The 23533-nt window shown below is 31.3% G+C and overlaps 2 protein-coding genes across 25 annotated transcripts in view; one reads left to right on the top strand and one right to left on the bottom strand.

Annotated features, from left to right (window-relative positions):
• Positions 1–11304, bottom strand: part of LOC105334064 (profilin-4) — a 43595-nt gene extending 32291 nt beyond the window's left edge. The window contains exon 1 of one of the 5 annotated variants that reach the window (XM_011437368.4): positions 11170–11304. In XM_011437368.4, the coding sequence (XP_011435670.1) occupies positions 11170–11172 (3 nt within the window). In that variant the 5' untranslated portion in view covers positions 11173–11304. Of the gene's footprint in view, positions 1–4419; positions 4796–7513; positions 7687–11169 lie in introns of those variants that run through there. The other 4 variants (XM_011437367.4, XM_011437369.4, XM_066070664.1 and 1 more) reach the window with 4 other exon arrangements.
• On the top strand, positions 152–23014 carry LOC105334066 (protein FAM228B). 20 transcript variants are annotated; one of them, XM_034475961.2, is made up of 13 exons: positions 11422–11676; positions 12017–12166; positions 12794–12826; positions 13401–13424; positions 14045–14122; positions 14509–14706; positions 15038–15118; positions 15261–15281; positions 16427–16495; positions 17774–18006; positions 18546–18574; positions 19194–19218; positions 21760–21979. In XM_034475961.2, the coding sequence occupies exons 1-12, from the start codon at positions 11569–11571 to the stop codon at positions 19205–19207; spliced, it is 1038 nt and encodes a 345-aa protein (XP_034331852.1). In that variant the 5' UTR covers positions 11422–11568; the 3' UTR covers positions 19208–19218; positions 21760–21979. The 20 variants fall into 20 exon arrangements, with proteins under 20 accessions (XP_034331837.1, XP_034331840.1, XP_034331841.1 ...); XM_034475946.2 differs by lacking the exons at positions 18546–18574; positions 19194–19218 and adding an exon at positions 152–622 and having other exon boundaries at positions 11515–11676; positions 21760–23014; XM_034475949.2 differs by lacking the exons at positions 18546–18574; positions 19194–19218 and adding an exon at positions 5064–5218 and having other exon boundaries at positions 11515–11676; positions 21760–23014.
• The last annotated feature ends 519 nt before the right edge of the window (positions 23015–23533 follow it).

Below are 23533 nucleotides of genomic sequence, written 5' to 3'. Positions count from 1 at the left end.
TTGTGTGTTCATTTCAACAAGGCCCAAAGATAAATAAATCCGATGAAGCGATTGTTGTGATCTTCTGAAGCGTTTCTCTATTACTAAGCTAGCTGGTTAATATTAAGACTGAGAAATACGACAGAGGTTAGAGCTCCAAAAAAGACACTTCACCGCATGGAAACCATTGAAATCTGCCGATTTTCCGTTAAGTGTAGTAAAAATCTAAAATGGAATAAGAAATTTTTTTGGACTAGCTCACACCTTGAGTGCAGGCTATAGTATAAACCTGCATTTAGACGGGGTATATTTTACAGCTTCTAGGTGAAAAGAAACTCCAAATACCCATTAAAGGAAATGACATTTTCGTGATAAATGTTTATTTAAATGACCAAAGGAAATTGTGATAAGATTGTTGAGCAGACTTGAATATATTTTCATTATTGAAAAAAGCGGAATAACAGAACTAAATAAATGAAAGTCTGAAAATCTATTGAGAAAAGTCGTCGCTTTGCAGGTGAACAATCTTGTACAGTCATTTAAGAAGTTCAAACAATTGGATCAAAGAAATTCATTTCCAACGAAAATCCTCACATTTGCAGTACACATTTGGATATTGCAATGGACGTACAAAGCTCAAAAGGTAGGAGGATTTTTTCATTTTTGATTCTGGCTTTGTCAAAAGTATTTTGAAGTTTGTAGCATAATTTAATTATAACATAAAAAACGGAATCAACATTTTGATAAATATTTCATATATTTTAAACAGGCAAACATTAATTAGAACATATATTGAAACTCGATCAGTAGTTGAGATAACGAATTCACAGGTGCAATTAGCAATAAAAATTGAAAGGAATTTTTCTCTCGAAATGTACTCGGGGGGAAAAGTAAATTTTTGGAATTTAGTCTTCCTTTTAGATTCTTGAAGAAGCTCAAGATTTTTATGTACCTTTAGTAACTTCTGTCATCTGAATCAGGATAAAAAGTTGTGCATTGAATAAATTGACAAAAAAGTGTTGATAGATAACAGGATAGAAAGGTAAAAGTAAGGTTTTTGTTTAAGCATACTTACTGGGTGGAGGGAGGTATCCTATTCACAGCACAACTTGTGCAGCAGTAAAGTGGAAGTTTTCACTTCCTTTATTGGACTATATAACATGTTATGTTTTGGTTTGATTGGGTTGGGAAAGTGGGACTGGTTCTTCTAATCACTAAGTCAACCAACATCAGAAGGTCGGTCTGGAACTTTGCTCAAATCCCATTGATCAAAGTACACTGTATGTGTAACAGAGACAAATATTGCCTCTGTTGGGTTTTGAACCTGGATCCTCTGGCATCTAAATCCAGCACTGTACCATTTAACCTGACCACTGAGCCATGCAGAGCTTTACTAGGAATCATATAAAACCTGACTCTACCATATATGTAATGTTGTTAATGTGTATTACTTCTGTACTTTTTGAATTAAGACAACACTTCAAAGTATTTATAATGATTCAAGCATCCACATGATTCAATTTGAATATGAAAGGATGAGCATGCTCAAATCTAGAGTTTTTCTATTATTTAAAGCCAGCTGGAGTCTCAGGCTTTATAAACCAAATTTATACACCTCCAGACATGCAATTTAGAAGGGGAGGAGAGGGGGGTTTTGGGCAATTTCAAGAAAATTCGATCAGACATATTAATTAAATTAAATTTATAGTCAAATTCATAACAAAGGTCCTGAGAAAATTCAGAATCAATCAATTAATATAATAATTATGTTTATAAAAGGTTGTTTATATGATTATAAAAATAGCCCCCCCCCCCCATCTCAAAACAAAAGCATGATGGCCCTCAGGTTGTTAATTGAATTGTGTATAGTACATGTAGGTAGGAGGAAAAAAATTAAAGAATTAAATACATGTTGATAAAAAATTCATCTTAATTACAGAAGTATGCTTGGCATGAAACAAATATCATTAAAGATTAAGTATAAATGCAAAAGAAATACATCCAAGCTCTTTGCTATGACACAATTTTCATTATAACCCTCTAAGGGCAGAAACTCTGACATGAATTTGATAGTCACAGTAATCGTCTCCTGATATCATAGAGATAGAGTTTCTCTGATAGAATTCTACTGAAGTTTTTTGAAAAATATCAAATTAGTGCTGGATTTCAATAGAACTTTATAGGAGAGTGGCAAATATATTGCTTTTCTTTGTCCCCATTATAAATGTGGAATAGTTCCTAGTTAGCTGCAATAATGTAGCCCTCTCCCGATTTTTTTTTTTTTTTTGATTTTTTTTAAACATCAGATATACAAAATCGTAGAGGGCTACATTATTGCAGCTAGTTTCTAGTATACATACACTTACATACAATATATATACTATTCCTATCATTAAGAAATTGTCATTAGCACAAGCAAATCAAATATAGATTGGAATATTCCTCCCAATTTAACAGTTTTACCCATCACGCCTTCTTAACTTAAAGTTCACACCTTTCACTTGATTCAAAAGTTTTCCTTAAGAGTCCATTAATTGTCCCAGAAGTAAATTTCAAGACTCATTTTCATGTTGTAAAAAATTCTATCAGGAAAATAATGACTGCCATGAATAGTATCTAGCGGTACTTCCAATTTCCATTTTAAATTTCGATTAAGGATTCTCTAATTGAGACTCTTTCTTTGAATGTGGCAAATGTAATGGTATTGCAGCATTCAATTTATTGATTGCAGTTTTGTACCATTATTTTTGTAAAAAAAAATCTGTGATTTGAAATAAGTTCACAATAAATTCAAACTTTAATAAGAGACAGGAATGTTAGAAACAGATGGTTAATACGATTTTTATTTCAAGTTTTTAAAACTAAAAAGTCATCAAAATCAGCCAAGCTTCAGCTAGGGTTTTATCTTTGCCAATGGCAATAACACAGGATTTATACTGCTAAAAGCTAATTACCAACACACCTTAACTCTCCTATGTAAAAAGGTTATGGTGGATTCAAACATCTGACAAATGATATTATTAACTTAGATTTACAAGGTAATTTTTATAGAAACTGAATTATGGTAAAAGAAGATTTGGTAGAGTCCCTCTCAGCAAAGCAGAGAGACTTCAAAACAAAAACTATCTACACCAAAAAAATGCTTAGTCTGAGCTTAATATTCATTGAATGTCAATGTTTAATTTAACTTTCTTAAGTTTATTGGTTCAACTGTATATTAGTAACACATTCCTCTCAGACAGAGAGAGAGAGAGAGAGACAGAGAGAGAGAGAGACAGAGATGGACAGAAAGACAAAGAGAGGAGGCAGACAACTGTTAGAGAAACAGACAGACAGAACAGAAAGGGAGAAATGGTTGTACTGGTAAATCGATGGCTTGAACCCCTTTTTCTTTATAAACTAGATTTCCGAGAAGCCACTAAGCCAACCAGTTCATTGAATAATTACATGTATGTGTTATATTAACATTACAAGACTTATTCAACTTGTCTATATAAAGGCAGATTTAAGGTACAAATAAAAAATATCATATAATTTAGAGTTATTGAATATTGCTGAGGATTGGAGATTGTTAAGACCTACTAATTATGAATTAGAAACTTATCTAATGTAACTATCAGTTGTCATAGTGTAGTCCCTTGCCATGGTCAGAAATTATGAAATAGTATAGACACAATGCATGCATCGTTTTAATATGAAAATACATTTTTTATCGGTCCCCTTTTGAAGAAGGCTTAATTTTCAATGAACACTGTAGTAATGCAATCACAGATTCAAAATAAATGGAATGCCTTTATCATTGATTTGGATTTCATACAATAGTCTACAATTAAAAACTGGGAAACTAATTAATTATCTCTCAGCTAACAATGCAACATGACAGTTTTTCTATAGAGACTGCTAAAACTCTGGAAACAGTACATTAACACACAAATGTTCCCTTCTACATTTTCGAAGAAAAATCTATGAGTGAAATCCAATAATTCAAATGACATAGCCTTCTTCCATCATCATTTTTCCATTTAAAAAAAGCCCTTAAACAAACAATTCAATTTAATTTAACTCTCATCATGAAGTCTTAGTCATGTAGTAATCATGAACATTTTGCCAGAGCTTTTAAAGTATTTTCCCCCATCTCTGGATTCGTGGGAACAAACTTCATAAATCAGCAATTCAAGTGTATTTTCAAGAAGATCATTTAATAGGAAATTGCATACTCTAGTATTTTGCAGAAATGCCTGGTAAGGTATCTTGATTTTTTGCAAGAAAGCTTATCAAAGTAGTAGTAATTCAATAACAAAATCGAATAATTCAAATGACATAGCAAAAAAAAAGCCCTTCAACAAACAATTCAGTTTGACTCTCATCATGAAGTCATGTTGTAATCATGAACAATTTTCTAGAGCTTAAGTATTTTCCTATGTACACCTGTATACTTACAGGCAGACCCATAACCTGGAATTGGGGGTTCCTCTTAAAATCATCCCCCATCTCTGGATGCGTGGGAACAAACTTCATAAATCACAACACCAGCAGTTATCTCTGATTGTTTTTAAAAAAGTCCCTTTAGAATTGTTTGCTATTATTTCTCACAACAACACAACTTTGAAGCAGGAACCTTCATGTACATACAGTGTTTGATTTAAATGCCCTCGGAGTCAGGTGGATAGATTTAGTCCCTGATCTTACAATATACTGCTAATTAAAAGGAGATGAATTAAAACCAGCGCTTAATTTCGCATTGTTAAGAAATGCTAAAATCCTTTTTTTGTTTGTGTAACATCAAGAACTCGTGGACGAATGAGAGTTCAAATCACTCAATCACATTGCGGGGAATATCGAAGGGTAATCGGGAATTCTGATGCCATATCAAATCATATCTCAAGACTACAAATAGAGCCATTTTTCATCAATAATAGTTTGGTTATCATTCGAATTCTCTACGTAACATTGAGAGGTACATTTCGGTATTAGGGGGCTCTGACTAGGGTGATAATCCCGTGGATTTGGCCCCCCTGAACTATCTATTTAGTCAGCCCGACAGTTAGACAAGCTCTTGAAAAGCAGCGATAAATTTTTCTAAGTCCTTAAAAGCTCTCCCGAGCTTTGATTTATCAGCTCTCTCCATGAAGCAATAACACAGACATTTTCTATTGACAATGGTCTAAACAGCCCTATCTGAATCCTATCAGAAAATATGAAGGTCCCTCTATAACAGCCAACAGGCACTCGAAAACCGGTAGGTAAAACTCTATATTGTTTATTTTAAATGTACATTAGCATAAAAACATGCATGATGCATAGGTAAAAAAAAAACTTTAAGTACCAGTACGTGTCCAAGGAAATTGTTTTTCTAAAGGTAACTCCTTTATGTTTTTATGTAACGTAACACAAAAAATGAAAAAAAAATAAACGTTGAAAAATTAGTACATGTATGTGTTACATCATGACAGGAACATCAAATCAGACCCAATCGATATTTGCTTCGGGGTTCGAATCTTGCATAAAGTTTGTACTGGGACAAAATAAATCACTGCAAATAATGATTGCATCAAAATTGAGGAAATGGATTTGCATGGATCACCTTATTGTCAACATGGAAATGTCTGGGTGGGGGAATTTAGTTTTAAACATGAATATTACAGAGACTTCGGATTGCCTTTTACAGGTACTAGCTGGGTTGAAAACCTGTTATTTTGTGCCTGATTTTGAATTTTAATGTGAAATACATTTTTGATTTAATTATCACTTTTTCTCTCTACACTGGCACAAAAAAGCCATAACTCAGTGATGCAACTTTGGACCCATTAAAAGAAGTGGCTCAAAAGTTGCGTAACCTAGTTATGAGTTTTTTGCAATTTCTTAAACCTTCAATAGTCTTACTTTTTTAAAAATCTCCTTTTGGTAAAGGCATTCTAGTTTAAACATTTTTAAAAAATTCTTAGTATATGGGAAACTGCATAGAACACAGAGCTATAGCTGCAATATATCTGAATGATGATTTTGATGATCATCGTTACCAATAAGCTTAAATAGATTCATTTTTGATACGAACGTCGAACAATGATTCAAAAAAGGTTTGCAATATAAAACATTGAATACAAATTTATATCAATTCTACAAATTTTCTCTCTGAATCGGAAGACTTTTTCAAGCTGATTTGTTTGTGTTCTTATTCATTTTAAACATAAATAAACAGTTCCTAATGTTAAACACATTCATTTTAGGTCTAAAACTGGAATTTTCACTTCAACAATCAAATGTAAACAAAAGCTTTGTTTAGTCATAGCAAAGAATTATAAGCTCTGTATAAACTCACTTATAATTCAACAAATGGCACTCAATTTTGGTTGCCTATTAAGAATGCCTTACTGAAGCATTGTAAACAATAAAATTGGAAAAATAATTTTTGACCAAAATTATCACCAAGCCTCTTTAAATAGTTAACTGACACTTGACATTTTAAAGTTTGGGTAGAGGTATTCAAATGATCGAAATGACCCAAAATTAGATGATCTTGTAGTTTAATGAAACCCACAAAAGTCTGATGTAAAGTAATATTAGTTATCTTTATTAGATTTAGCTGCAATTAAAAGGGTCAAAAACTATAAAAATCCAAATGACAAGATACCTCCTCCTTTTTCTCATGCACACCCCAAAAACACAACACGCAATCATGTATTTTTTATACACAAAAAGAGTAGTGGAATTTTTCTGAATGTATATATAGAGTTCTGCACGTTAGAGTACTCTCTATCCCAGATAAAGAGACCACTATTCATGTCTCCGTTTTGAATCAATGAAGAAAGTGGGGTTATATATATATATATATATATATATATATATTGAAACAGGAATTCCATGCATATATTAATCAAATCATTTCAGCTTAACTAATTAAAGAGGATTATGTTACACAGAGGAAATCATCCAAACATATATATAAAATTTCTGTAATAGTTTGAACTTTCCTTACACTCCCTTCTTTTCATTTTTTTTTATTGCTTATTTGTTCTCTCCCTCCCCCTCCCACCCCCCTTCCCCCAAACTTTCCATTTTATCAATTTCTGTTTTGTTATTATTACGTGTTTTTTCTTTTCTTTCTCATTTTTTCTCTACACTACATATACTTTTTTTTATTTTCAACCTTAGCAATTAACTATTATTTTTCTATTTTTTTTATTTTCATTTTCCTATCATAAGCTATTTGTTTTATTTTTTGCACTGTACCTCCTTCCAATGCTATTTATAATATTAATCTATTATACAAAATTCAGTTGCATTAATATATATGCATATATCTTATATAAAATAATATAATTTCTCATATTAAACCTTGACTACAGGAGAGAACATAAATAGGCATTATGCCTGCTGTTCAATCCATTTCAATGTATCTATATACTTAAATAAAATACTTCTTAAATTAAATTAATAGTTTGAACTTTTAAAAAAAAAGTAGATTAATCAAAGTACATGATGCATTATACATCATTACAAAACCTTTTTTAACAACAAAAATTGTCTACTCTACCTGAATTAGTATATTAAAGATACAAAACTATTCTATTAGATCCAAAGTGTACCTTCATCATTTGCTAGGTTAAGACTGTCCTGTCTCTAATACAACCCAACATGATTATATTACCCCCTGGACGATCAACAAAATACATTTTTTTGATGAGTTTAATGATAGAATGAACACACGCATCAATACCAGTGCATCTTTGGAGATCACATTGTGTTAATGACGTCGAAGCGTGCGGATTGTTACATTTAATCTGCCAATAATCCCTGGACTTTAATCCGAGCCTCAACACTGGGGACAAACCCCAAAAGAAACATTTAAACATTTGTCTTCTATACATTCTAATCAAGCTTTTGAATACAATTAGAAAAAAAAGATTAAATCATTTCGTTCCATGCGGCAGCCATGTTACTATGAAGGAATAGTTAGGACAAAAGGCTGTGTGTGTGTTTGGAAGTTCCACTGATTTATCTTGTTAGTAAGTGTCTATAAGTAAGTAAGCATCTTTTAATAACATCTGTGCATTTTGAGGATGTTTTTAGCCTAATACCTTACATATTTATATGATATTTTATCTGTAAACATAAACAAGGAAATGTAACAACAGAGTATGTTCAGTTCATTTTACTCCTACAAACTAGTTATCCAGGTTCTTTCAGTACTTGTGTTTAATGAATACCAGGCATTGTGAATTTTTAGTATAATGTCAAAAATCATTACAAGAAAATGCAAATTAACCTAAAGTTTCACTGATATCTATGCATGTTTATTTAAAGTAGGGAGATCAACTGAATATTTATAACTTGATAATTTTATTATATGTAATACGTACACAATACCGTACTTTGATACCTATATATACTAAATGTTCCCTTAGACTAGTAAAAACAAAATAATATCAAAATGAAATTTGATTAACTTGGATATTTAAACCCCTTTTCCTGTGCTTTTCCAGTAGATGCTCATTTTTAATAAACAGAATTATTTATAAGATCATTTCAACATGCATGTATGAACATTTTGCTTATTACTGGTATTTGTGTCAATTAGGTAAGAGTTCAACTGAGAATGACTCTAAATTCTAATTCTTGAAAAAATTTCAAATTCATATTTTTTTCCCCCTGATGAATACTTTCAATGGCCCACACAGCATCTCCATGCTCCAATCCATCAGGTATTTGAAGTATATTTGAAGTATCCAACAGAGAGAGAGAGAGAGAGAGAGAGAGAGAGAGAGAGAGAGAGAGAGAGAGAGAGAGAGAATCACTGGAAGTATCCATTCCAATATAACATAGTTTTACCTATTATGCCTTCTAACTTAAAGTTCACATGCACTCAATTCAAAAGATTATATTTCTATTATCGTATAGAATTGTATCATTGTCTTATAGTATTTTCATTTTAAACACATTTCTATCAGGAAATAATGACTGCCATGAATAGCATCTACCGGTACTTCATTTTTCCATTTAAATTTTGATTAACTCCTAGCTATGAAATGTAATGGTAATACAACCTTCAATTTATTGATAGGAGATTTGCATCATTATTTTTGTGAATAAAAAATCTGTGATTTAAAATTTCACAATAAATTTCAACTTATGAGACAGAAATGTTACAAACAGATGTTTAATACCATTTTTATATGCAAGATTTTAAAATTTAGAAGGTCATTAAAACCAGTCAAGCTTCAGCTAGGGTCTAATCTAAGGCAATAACACAGGGCTTGTACTTCTAAAAGCTAATTACCAACACACCTTAACTTTCCTTCATAAAAACTGATATGATGTATTGATTCAAATATCGGACAGATGAGAAACATGTTAGATTTACAAGTTACCAGTAAATTCTGAAAGAAATAGAATTATGGTAATTGAAAGAAGATTCAGGACAATCCCTCTCAGAAAAGTAAAGAGACTTAAAAACAATGTCGTATACACCAATTCCGCTTAGTCTGACCTAACAATCTGTCCAATGTTATTCGTTAATTTCTTTTCTTTTTTCAAAGATTATTTATTCAAGAGCATATTAAACATTTAGAATTCTTTCCTCTTGTACAGAGAGAGAGAGAGAGAGAGAGAGAGAGAGAGAGAGAGAGAGAGTACTTATAGTAGTTCCAAAATATAAAGAGACAAACTGTGTAAATTACAGTTAGGTAAAAGGAGAGATTTAAAGTGGATGAATGAGTGAAAGTCTGACAGTACTCATTGGACAAAACTAAATCTTCTATGACTTTGCTATTTTTGTCTTTACTTTTGGTCCTTATTTTTAATCAGTCATAACTGAATTATAAATTATAAGTAATAGCTTTCTTACAAGCTTGCCTGACTAAACAAAATCATTCAGTATGAAATATGTATCAATTACTTTATATGAAATAAATTTTATTTTATGGTGCTGTTAAATTCATAAAGGATACTTGCAGATTCAAGAAGTCTTTCTTTTTTCTTTAATTTTAGTGCTTATATATTATTTGTAATTAAATTAATTCAAGAAAGTATCAAATTATTGCATGAAAGCTTGAAAGCGGAAAAGAAAACAGTGCAGTTATTTCTGTTATATTTAGATGGCAAAATCAAGGCCTCTCTGTCATTTCCAAGCATAGGTTTCTTATATGAAAGTAACAGTAATTTTTTTTTCAAGTACAGCTATTCTCCGGAGAGCCCTTCATGGTTTATCCTAAACTCTGTCCCGAGTTTTTGCTTCCACCACTTTTTGCTTGATATTCCAATAATACAGTGATAATACATGTAGTAAATACTTTTGTGCTCAAATACGTTCATCCACTAATATGAAAAATGTCCATATTATCTGTTTTGAAACGCCCCCTCTAGGTTTCAATACACATCCAAAAATTGACGGATCAGCCATTAAAAAGCCCGGATGATAATGTTAAAAAATTGCGCGATGTATTCCGAGTGTATTCTGAATGGAGAAAAGATGTAAACATTTCCCATTACAAATCTCCGTAAGAAAATTGTTTTCGTTCCTGTGAAATTTTATGAGTGAAAATTGATAATTGTTTCATGTAGATACCTTGGATATATTCCCTTTCATCGATTTCAATTGTATTTCTTTCACAGGTATGTGTATTTTTATTAAAAATCATCAAAAATTGATGGAAGCAATAACTTGGGACAGACTTTAATGCAATGAACTCAGTCACTACATGGGTTTGTTAGAATTATGAATGTGATATAGCGACGCAAAGTCCTGCTTTACCTTTCACCCAAAGGATGAGATCTATGATGCTTTGAATAAATTTATACATGGGGAGGGGTCAAATCAATTTGTTTTATGTTTATTTAGTTAACAAAGTACGATATTTATGTATCATACCTTGTAACAAATCTGTTTGGGAAAGAATCTGTTGAATAAACACTAATTGTTTAATATTGATATTCTTTTATCAATAATGAGCTCATTTAACCATATGGCATGACATTATCTCTAAATAGATAGACCTTATGTATATCTTCAAAGTCGATTTTTTTGGTTTAAACTTTCTTTTGCAAAAAGCATATTGTCATATGAAGTGTTGCATAGACATTATGCGTCAATATGAATATGTAGATGCTTCATAACATATCAAATTATGTCATGTTAGGGGAAAGTATGTGGTGAATCAAAAAATAAAAAGTTTGAAACAATAGCTTCATTACCATCGTCCAAGACTTCAGCACTTCTGCTTCAAAATATTGGAGTGATTTCCCTTCCCGGAAGTTTAGGGCATTACTAAGGAAGTGAACTTTTCATTGATTGTTTGTTTCGTGTTTTCTTCTTTAACTTTAATTTCATTCATTTCAACCGTCTAGTATTTAATGACATTTACATGGACTTCTTGTTCATTGGTAAAAAATTTAAAACCTTGCAAATTTCACTGAAAATACAAATTTTACCGGATAGACCAATCTCTATGTGACGTCACATTGTTGAAATATGGCGGACGCGGGAGAGAAGGTGAGGAGGCTCGTTTCTTTCTGAACCTCTTCTCTGTTTATTTTCAGGATATTTGATCCAGATTTCAAGTGAACTCGCCCCCAGGGGTGGGGAAGAAAGTCATGGCATCATTATTATGTGTTAAACAACCAGGGGGAAAGGTTAGCGTTCATTCGTCGGATGTAGTGGATGAGCTGATGATTGATAGTAAAGATCATATCAGAACAATGGTAAGATATTTGCTTATTGTCTTCAATTTTTGCTTTTAAATATGGTGCTCTTTTATCTGCATATCTAAATTGATTTTGCAGAGCCATTTGAGTAGGATATCCTAATATCTTATGAAATGAACATAAACATATTCATGTAATTATTAACTGACAGCTGTCAGCATTTATATTTAAAATGGTTCTTTTTCTTTGTTATGAAAAATCTTGCAGTTCTTTTGTAAGTGAAATGACTGCCTCGAGAGGCGAAGAATTTTTAGTCTGAGTGAGTGATGACAAATCGAGTAAGTTCTATGGTAAATTCAATATTCATGATTGTTTGCATGTTTTTTTTTTCACACAGAAAATGAATAAAAGTGATGTGTATAGAAAACGAACAAGAAGACCGATGTCAACATCTGTTATCCAGTCTAAAGTAGATTCCAAAAGTTTGATAGGGCAGACTCTCCGTGTTCAGGATTGGTTGAATGAGAAGACAGTAAAAGGATTGCAGGTAATGTATAGAAAACTAGCGAAAGAAACCTCTTACCATTATGAACTTGTTGCATGATTCCAATATGAGGTCGACATTATCTACCTTTTCATAAATATATACCAGAGTATATTTAAATTCATATATCATCCCTCTATATGATTCTTCTGTATATATATAAAAAAAAAACTGAAAAAAATATTGTTGATTTTTTCTCATATTATTATATCAGAGTATTATTTGAATTCGAAATTATTTTGATTCTTGGAATTTAGGGCTTTTAAGAAAAATGCCCTTAGACTATCCATAAGAAAAATTCATGTTAGTTGACTTTAGTTAGTTAAAACGAACACATCAAACAATAAAAATTCATGTTACTTGTCTAAGTTAGTCTACTTAAGGGGAATTTTCTTAAAAGCCCTAAATTCCAAGAATCAAAATAATTCCAAATTCAAATAATACTCTGTTTTATAATAGAGGGAAAATTGTAGCCTGTCTGAAGTGTATAGATGCATGTGTTTGCCAGATAGTTATCTTTGGCATTTGAATGTAAACACCCCAAAAGACAATCTTGTCTGCCTTTCTCTGGGAACTACATCTTTTTATTAATTGCTTGGGGTTGAACTTTCATAATGTTTATTCTTACAGTTTGATATACCTCAGGCCTGGGTAGAAAAACAGGTATACAAATGTCATTTTATAGCTTATTGTATTGCTCTTTCTCTTTTCTCTTTGGTCAAATGTACATGTATATATAGCTTTATTTATTGTAGAAAAGAACAGAGTATTTATATATATGTCATGATTATATTTCACAACAAGGAAGCACATTGCATGTCTTTGGATAGATATATGTTATTGAGTTTCACTTTGAAATATATTTCCTGATATGTTCTTTATTCTATTTTCAATTTTTATATCATAGTACATGTATATTACAGTTATATAAACACAGTGCACAGAAATTTTAAAATTAGATCAAAATAAAAATCTTCATTTTATGAGGGATGCAGCACTTATTAAATAGTAATTAAAACTGAAACTTGAACACCTCTTAAAATCAATTTTTGCACTTTGGTGATAGAACAAAAATGTCTACTGATTTGCAGCTGCTTTTATTTTAAAGAAAAAAAAAACAATTTGATTCACTAATCTCTATTTTGGTCATATTTTGGGAATGGGGCACAAATCTTTCTGTGTAGGTCTGTAGTTTGTAGTTTTTTCTTCTTTCTCAGCTCATTAGATACATTTTCAGATTGTCAACTCTACATACCTAAAGGTAGGGCACCATGCAAATGAAAATGCGTGGAAATTATGCATGGATTGATGTGGTCTGTGATCAGCAAACACCAAGGCTATACCATTAATATTCTCAGCTGTCTCCAGATTTTTATTTGACATGCATTCTTTTAAATAATATTTAACCCTGTTGCCTGATTTAGCATCTTTAAAGCTTAAAAACTGTATATAAAATAGTCTGTGAATATTCTCTCTGTGTTTTTTTTTTTATTGAAGCATTATATCTGACAATTTGCATGTCTATGACTCTATACTCTATATTATAATGCACAATTTTTTTTTTTTTGTTCTTTATAATCTCAATTTCCCCCTTTTTAATGGCTTTTGTTACTTTTTTAATGCATGCCAAACAATAAAACACTGCTTTCCAAAATAAGTATATGAGCATGCTTTTGTTTTAGTGAAGACATGAAATTGTACATGTAAAAATCATTCTTTAAGTGGTGCTTAAAATGTATTGATTATTTCTTGAACTGTGTATTTATATATTTTCATATATATTTCCTTTGCATGTTTAGATTGTGTTTTAATTAACAAGGTAGTATAACTGTGTCGTTTGAGAGGTGGGACAGGGTTTTTAATTTTCAATGACTTTTTCAGGAGAGATCTGATGTGGAGACTAAAGAAGCCCGTGAATTATACAACCCGCTACTGGAGGTGGAGAACACTTTTGTCAGGGTACGCCTCACATAACAGAAACAATTCATTGTTTTCTGAAACTACCAGTATTATGTAAATCATGTATATAATGGATTAGATTATTATAATAGAATACTTACAACTTCATTGTAAAATATGTTATTAAAAAATATATTTGAGACACTTCAGAACTGAATGTATGAAAGAAAAATGAATTGGAAGAAATGATTATTAAATGACTTGGGCAAAAATGAAACAAAATACCTGTATGAAATATAAATGTATACTGCTATACTGTATGATGGGAGACAACTCTAGTTCAAGGAGCGTTGTATACAGACAGTAAAGAATATGTTTAGACTAAATTATGCAGGGAAATAATTTGTCTATAGAAAAAATCCTCTAACATCTTTGACTAATTTCAGGACATGGAGAATGTAGTGAGTTCCAAGGAAGTCCTGGATCTACGAAAGAAGGAGATGTTACACAAGAAGTGGAACGATCGTGTGTATGAACCTCTCCGGGAGAAAATCATTGACGTGATGGATGGAGAGGATTGGCCAGAGCTCGATCGTCGGAAACGAGAGCTGCATAAACAGTACTTGGAGTTTGTTAATGAAAAGGTTTGCTCATTACCTACCGGTAAATGGATTAAGGAAAAATGCCTCTTTATATGATTATTGCATTTTTACAGAGTATATACATGTACAAGCAAAATAATTGTAACATGGAAATTTTTAAAAAGAACATGTATGTATATATTGAACTAGCAAGTCACTGTTTAGGTACAATATGTCCTTGTAATATTTAATATGTACATATATTTTTATTTTGTCATTTAGTTTAACTAATTTTTTTTTAAATCGTCCCAATGAAATCAGTATTTGAAAATCAAAAAATGCATGATGAAAATTGATTAACTTTAATCCTCTTCCATGCTGTTTTTTTTTTCAGGGTCATGTATTTTTAGACACCATGGATCCCTCCGAGTACTATGCCCAGGCATTAAACGGACATAGACCAGCTCCTATCAAGGTAAATGCCTACTCCCTATCCCCCATTTATTCTAGACTGATTGATGCACAAATCTATAGATTTTTTTTTAGAGCAAATGAGTAATAAAAGTTGCAACTTAAAATTTAATGTAGATGTAAGACAAATAGATTTTTTAATCCAGGTGTACTTTTCTGAGAAAAAGGTAAATGAAAATTCTGTTTCCCATGTGTAGTGACATTCATGTACCCGGTATTTCCTTACTTTATAGAAAACTCCAGTGTCTTGCTTTTTTTTATACTTTAGATATTTACCAGTTATCGTAGTATGGAAAATATGTTAGTTTCCCATAGTTAATGTTTCTGTTTCCATTCATTGCAAAATGTCAAAAATGTGTTTGCTTTCCCAACCTGAACATCAACTTAAAAGGACTAAGTTTGTACTTGTATGTCAATATGTCTACTTGTATATGTGCTGTTTTGATAGTTCTTTCAAAATTTCATTTTGTAATGTGTGATAAATTAACATATACAGAAAAAGATCTACATCATTGATCTTTTTGATATTACATTAGCATTTATCATCCTCCAAATTTTGGGTTTTTTAGACTTAAAGCTTTGATTACACACATGTATAAATTGAACCACCAAAATTTATCAGTTTATATCCTAAATTTAAAGATCATTCCAAAAATTTAACCTTCCTGTAGCTCCCAACCAATCAAATTTAAAAGATGATGATTATAAACTACATGTGGTCCATATATTACTTGGATATGCACTGTAAACCAACTTTTGTTCCAGACAACATTATTTTATGATTTACTGCAGACAAACTGGTTTTCAACGACTAATTTTTGCGAGTAAGCTTTAAACAGACCTGTGTTGTTATGACAATCAGACGACAAGGGCTGGTAAGCGCAAGAAATATTCACAACGATGGAGCTCTCGCAAACCTCAAAATATTTTCTCGCTCGCAAATATATAAAAGTTGGTTTACGGTATTTACTGTGGTTTCATTATTATTCATCTGCATCAAATTGATATACCTAAACTTGACTACAACAGAATCATTTTTTTTATTGTTTCTTACTTTGTTGAACATTTATTTTCATGCCTCATCTTAGCAATTTGTATTGAACAAATACAGAAATGCCAGTGCTGTATTTCCTTTTAACAAAATATGACTGTATTGAAATATACAGGCATATGTTAAAAGACACTCTGCCTTATCTGAATCCTCTCTGTCTTGAGCTCTTTCATCTTGTTAGATATTACCTGTATTCAGGGGAATTTTCATGCTCTGTATATATACCCTTAGTACAATCCTCTTTATTTCCTAACCAATCAGCATTCTTGTCTCAAATGGAGCAAGCACATGGCTGCTGCCAAGCGACGGTTTGACCATCAACACTACAAGGTAGTCATGGCAACCATCCTCTCTGTCAGTTTATTCAGTGATTGTAACAGCATTGATAAAAACCTTTCATGAAATGCTTCTTTCTTTTATTAAATTTGATGTTTGTGTATTTCTTTATTTTTTTTTTTCATTTAAAAATTTGACTGCCAAAAACAATCACTGAATTTTGCTTGACAAATGTTGCCTGGGTTTTCCTCTCTAATTGACTTTGCAATAGGCACTTGATTTTGAGATTGCTAGTGCAAGCCACCAATTAATTGATCCCTCAAGAGTGCATGTGTGTTCATTTTTCCCTTCTCTGATTTTGGCTAGATTTAGCCTCGCTATATTCCTCTCTTCTGCTCACTGCATTATTCATGATATCAAAGAAAACATGACAGAATCTCTCCATTTTTACCCTTTGTCTGAATTTATAGCACAATGTTTATATGAAGTGAGTTATCTAACTTTACTGTATGAACTCCTTGCTTTCTGAAGACAAAATACTTAAGGTAAGACTGTTCAAAACAACAGGCATGGCTAGAGGGGCAAAAGCTGTGTTCATGCACCATGTATATCTTTTGTTTATTGTCTAATGTGAAACTTTGTGCAAAATACAGGTAGTTTTTAATGTCCCTGAGTCAAGGCCGGTCACAGCACCAGCACAGGTAATGCAACACTCACCTGTTGTATCCGTGGTTACATGGTATCCATGGAAACCAGACACCACAGTAACCAATATCTGACACTAAACTTTCTGTTTGTAGTTTGTAACATGGGTAGCGGGACTTATGTGTTGTAATACTTGTTGGCTAATTAATTCAGTGAAATAATGTTTCTATATATATATTATACAATAATATAACATCTCTATTTACAGAATTTGCAATAAAAATATCTCTTTTTGTCTTAATAAAACTTGTAATGTAGATAATGTTGTAATCAAGAATACATAATATATAGTGCAAAAATAATACAATTAAAACTTGACATAGCTGTGAAAGAGCACACTAAGGACTCACACAAAATGGTGAATGATGCTTCAGTGTTATTATATGTACATGGTAAAGATATTTTCTTATTGAATGGTTTGAATCAGGTGAAGGTCATACGTGAGATTGTTCGTGTTTTGTAATACATGTACCTGTAACTGTTAAGTTAATTATTTTAATCATTGTCTGGGTCTTACACTTTCATTGTTTATTGATTGTAGCATGAAATCTTGTCCAATATGTTGTATAATTTATGTCTATATGGGTGACCGATCATGAATTCTGACAGAGTATGTGTTATTTGTAGATTGCCACGAAGGCGTTCCGGGACCCACTGTTATCTCAGGGTCGCGAGCGCAGCGCTGAGGAGAGGACAATTCTAAGATGTCTGACGGGAAATGATTACACCGATAAAGATATCGAGCAGGTCAAGTTGCCTCCCTTGCCCCTGGTTCCACTTGGGCGACAAGGCACGGACAGCGTTAGGTGGCTAGAAATGCCCCTCCACAACATAGAGAGCACTCCTCGCATGGCCAGCAGGTCAGTAGTCATTGAACTGTAGCTATTCAGTGATGTGTGAAGGTTATGGGTAACTCACTTTCGACACGATTAATTAACCTTGCAGAGAGTTGTCTCTTGCTTTGAGTGGATCTATCGAGTGCTCTTGGATAATGTTCTGCATGGCTGCCTTTTATACAGTTACTAGATTTTTCTGGCATGGACTCAAAATGAATTCAGCTGTTGAAAGCAAAATTATCAAATTATAAGGTTAAAATATTTTTTAATTCAACAAAAAACCAAATTGAAGTTAATGCAATAAAATTTATATTATCTTAAAGGTGGTACTTGTATTTTAACAAAACAAATGTTAAATGTCTTTGCATGTAAAAAAAATTTAGTTCTCAAATGCATGTGTAAATTAAAAGATGCTCTTTGCTTACCCTTATATGAGCATGTGTGTTGCATGAATTGTAATACCTTTGTAGGAGAAATGCTAACGAGCATGGTACATTACATACTACGTAAAAATATCTATCTGTAAGCGAGACTTATGTAATATTCAATATCTTATGATATAGAGGCAGGATGCATGCTTGGAGAAATTTCAGTAAGTCTAAAAATAGATCAGGAATAGATAGGACAGCTTCTCTTTCACCGCATGTTGATATAATGGCACCACACTGTCACATGATCAGCATGTGATGACACTCACCTGCATGATCACATGACATACCATGTGACATGCTGTCTATTATTCACAGTAGTCTAGCATCAGTTGAACAGAGAATTTCATGCAGGTTTTACATCTGTCTGATACACATTATCATAATACATGTATATGTGTATACCCTGTATTTCTGTATAAAATATTGATGAATGTACTGTAGATTCCTAATAAAACGCAAGGAATTAATTTCCACATAAAATCGTGAGAAGCAATCCTCGCAGATTCTAAAATCTCGCCTTTATTTTTCATACAGTTTTGAACTATAGGAAATAACAAGAAAATGGTGATTGCGTTTTTATATTTTCCTGATTTGACACATAACAGCGGAATTAAGTACTTGCGTAAAATAAGGAATTTACAGTATTTAATCTCTCAAACTGTCAGCTATCATCGAAATCATTCTATTCATTTGATCACCATCAACATTTGTGTGTGCTTATTTCGCTTGGTATTATATGTATCTGTATTGTGTTGCTAATTTTCGTGTACCTTTATTTAGTACGGTCCCATTAACATTGAAAATGGTAAGTTATTGGTATTTAGTCTAGATTTCAGATTGGTATTATGCAGAATTACCTCCCTTTCAGTTCAACCTTTCTGTATTAATAATTGTTACATAGTTTGATATATAGTTTTTCTTTATTTTTCACCCCTCCCAAAAACAATTTAAAAAAAAATTAATATAGACCACAGGAGCATCTTATCCACTCTGCTCTATATGACATATACAAATAATACATTATTATCATACAGTGTATTATTCACATATATGTCATATTAGAGAGCAGAGTGGATAAGATGCCCCTGTGGACAGACCATACATTAATATACCTGAATAATATAATCTATTTACATACTTGCATTTAATTATTCTTGAATTAAATTAACTATACTAAATTATAGATCCTTTTAATTCAATCCCCACTATAAGAACCCTACAGAATTCTTCTTGCAGTACCATAATTGTTTCTCCCATTCTCCTTTAAGGAAGGAGTCTTCTCGTTATCAAACATACTTCTTATAATAATAGAAATTCATGAAATTTTGACACAGTCAAACGGATCATATTACCAAATGATTCTATCAGTTAAATCAAATTTGACCTTTTTGTTTTTGCGTAAAGGTCAGGTCAAGGTCACTACCTTTTTCCTCAACGAAAAGGATGATGAAAATAAGTGTAGCGCTTTGTAGTTTTGTAGACATTTGTTTAAGATTTGAAGATTCTTTTCTTCAATGAAATGATAGAATATCAGAATGTTTATCAGTTTATACTACTAAATTGGAATAAATATTTACACTAAATTTGAAGATATTGCTTAGCCCGCATTTCCTCTAATTTTCTTAAATTTTGAAGATTTATGCTTCCAATAATAAAATATTTCTGATTTTTATTTATAATGAAGACTTTATATAAAGATATAAATTGACAGAAAAGCTAATACATTGACCATTTAATAAGAGAGAAAAACTGATTTTAGTGATTTTTTCACAAAAATCAATGTATAGAATGGGCGCTTTAGAAAGCTTATAAAAATGTAATTTGATAGGCAAATCATATTTTAAAAATATATTCTGAAACCCAAGTATCATATCATTGGTTCACATTAGTAAAAAAATCAAACATTAATGTTATTGTTTTTAAAATGCTAACACAGACTCATTAATCTGCAGAAATTCTGAATCGCGAAACATGTGATATTTTCCTACGCCAATATTACGCCAAAAATATAGTCCTTGTTAGATTCTAAACATTGATTACTTTCTATATGCCAAGTTGTATGATAATAAAAAAGAACGAAAAATATACTATTCTATTTTAATTTCCTTTCATCTTGATTTAATGAACAAATAATCAAATATACGTTAGACAAGTCGAAAACCAGAAAAGACTCCTTCCTTAACCCCCAAATGTGGTTAGTAAAAATAACCACTTTTGAAAAACCCCTGTATATGTCACCTGTCTGCCATCATGAAAACTCAACATTACTGTAGCAGACAGGTCAAGTTATTAAATTTCATAAAATATCATTTAACATACATTACAGTAAAACAAAGTGCTACGGAAGGGCGATTTTGCTTCGTTAAGCATAATTCGTTATAACCGCAAAGATTACAACAAGTAATTAAGTTACAGGGAATAAAATTAACTTCACTGTCAGCATCAATTCATTATAAATGTGTTCATTATAACCGTGTTTCACTGTAAAATATTAATCACTCAATTATAAATACTGTAACTAGGGGTTAAAGGACCATAGAAGTTAATCAAGTAAATAATTAGAACGATCTCCTGACTATATAATGTCAGTCAAAAGAGTCGTATCCTAGAGGTGTTGAAAAAAAATAATTCATTTGATTGTAAATGTATCATATCAGTTATTTATGTTTATCATATGCTTGATTAAAATAGTTAGATTATTAATTATTTCCAAATTAGAAATTTAGAGCTGGTACGTGTTTTAGAATTTTTTTAATTGGCCGAATTAATTTTTTTATATGAGTTGAATTAATATTGAACATGGCTTGTAGGAGTTTCTTTTATTGATATTTTTATTGATATTTAAGTATATATTCATGATTTTTATATCATAATGAACTCATGCATCTACAGATCAAGTTAAAGAGATCTGTTGATGAAATTAATCTCTATATTATACTAGTATTGATTCTCCAAGATGCTCACTACATTCAACTTTATAAATATTAAAAAAACTCAATTAATTATGCTTGCATGGACTAACCCATAATTCAAATGATTCCAATTAAACGTAGATAGGTTGAATAAAGAAAAATATATGAATAAAGAGTAATTATGAATATTAATTGTATTTTATTTTTATTTAATTATGAATATTAATTGTATTTAATTTTTTCACAAGAATTATTGGAATCTTTTTGACATTACTTTATAGATTCATTATTTCATTTTTCTGTGAGTCCAAGATAAATAATCATTTTAAATGGATCTATAAATTTACACACAATTTTTTTGTACACATGTTTTATAATGATGACATTGTACACGGTTGTAATGACTTAAGAGTTGTCTTTCCTGATCTTTACAGGCGAAGAATGCACGGTACATTCAATCAAAGTCAGTTAGACTTTGAGCTGTGGTCCAAGGCTCAGCGAGACCGAGCCCAGGTTGAGATCGAGATGCAGACTCAGAAGAAGCGCATGTACAAAGAAATCCCCCCATTTAAAATCCCCCCTCGTGAGATCCCCTCCTCATATCTCGAGCCCAAAAATGTTGGCATCCAGACCATCCCAGAAGAATTCGAGCAACTGACTCTCAAAAACTGGGTGCCTTCTAATGAATCAGCTTCCATACCAGTTATGGCATCTTAATGTCCATCTAAGATAGAGGACAGTAGATTTTTATTGTGACAATATTTTTCAAATTTTTTCATGCATTTAATATTTTTACCATAGAAGTGCTATATATAATTATTATATCTTAAAAGGAGGGTTGATAGATGTATTAAAACAAAGAGAAAGGGGGTTGTCTTCTATAATGCCTGCATGAAGTGTAATATTTTCTTGTGACATGCTGCTGATATATATATCTGTGATATGGCATATATTTAGATGCCTTAGATTTTTTTAAAAATCGTAAAAAATTTGGTGTTTTTGAGTGTTAGAACACCGCATCATTTTTTCATCTTTTTTTTCTTAATATAAATTTACAGATTTATAATTACAATTACCAAACAGTCATATTTGTTGTTTAAAAAATGACCTAGAAGAATTTGAAGTGCCTATCTTTGTATTACTTTCAATTGTTTATTATTGTAAAAAGTTCTTAAACTTGCACCAGACAAAACTAAAATTCTAGTGGATTTCAAACTTTTTATCTCAATTTTGATATCTTGTCTATTTGTATATCTATTTTAGGAACGGTTTTTTTTCCACTTTTTTTCCCATTTTTATTGGTGTGAATTTTAGACATGTTGTGTTTCTCTTTAAAAAAAACCATGTACCTCTTGTTTTGATCAAAATATTTCTCATGATTCCTAATTCATGACATAACAGGGTTTGTTTTATATGTTGAGCTTCATGGTTTGACACAGTGTACATTGCTCATTGTTTGCTGTTTCGTGGTGGTGCTAGCAGCTACCTACTAGTCATATATATGTTATATAGAATACAGAGTTGTCTCCATTTAGTATGTGTAAGTTTTGATCACTCCTGTATGAATTTATTAAAGAAAGCATTATGAAATGAAACACATTAGAAAATTATTTGTAGATACTTTAAAAATTGCACTTTTTGATATGATTATCTTATACTTCACATAGAAATTAAAAAACAATTCTGAAAAATACTGGTTTTTGTTGTCAATTTTTACACCTTCAATGCTAAATACAATAAGACTTGGTTTATTCCAAATCTATGTATTTTTTTAAATATGAAAATTACTTGCAATTTCCTTTGTAAAGTGAGAATATGATCATGCATATCTACCATCTTATTTTGATAAGATTGGATTTAAATTAATAATAGTTTTATACATGCAATTAAAGGAGTTTGTAAAATCTAGTTCTTTGTTGATAGTATGACTGATAGTATGGACATGGCAAAACTGATCACATAGACTGAAGTAAATACTATTTCCGTGATAATGCATGCTTATATAACAAATTAATGATTACGATGAAATCAGTCTTTATGATGCATTATAAACTGAGAGCTAGTAATTGAAATAAAATAACAAATTCAGTATATAACAAATCAAAAGTGTTTGATCCTTTAAGTAATTCCATTTGAATCTTTTTTACTTTATATGACTAACCTCACACTAGATATCAAAGAGGTTTTAAAAAAAAAATGTTCTTGATA

The sequence above is a fragment of the Magallana gigas genome, chromosome 9 (genome assembly GCF_963853765.1).
Source record: "Magallana gigas chromosome 9, xbMagGiga1.1, whole genome shotgun sequence".
Classification (NCBI taxonomy): domain Eukaryota; kingdom Metazoa; phylum Mollusca; class Bivalvia; order Ostreida; family Ostreidae; genus Magallana; species Magallana gigas.
Note: the sequence above shows the minus strand (reverse complement) of the source record. Positions and strands in the feature narration are given on the sequence as shown.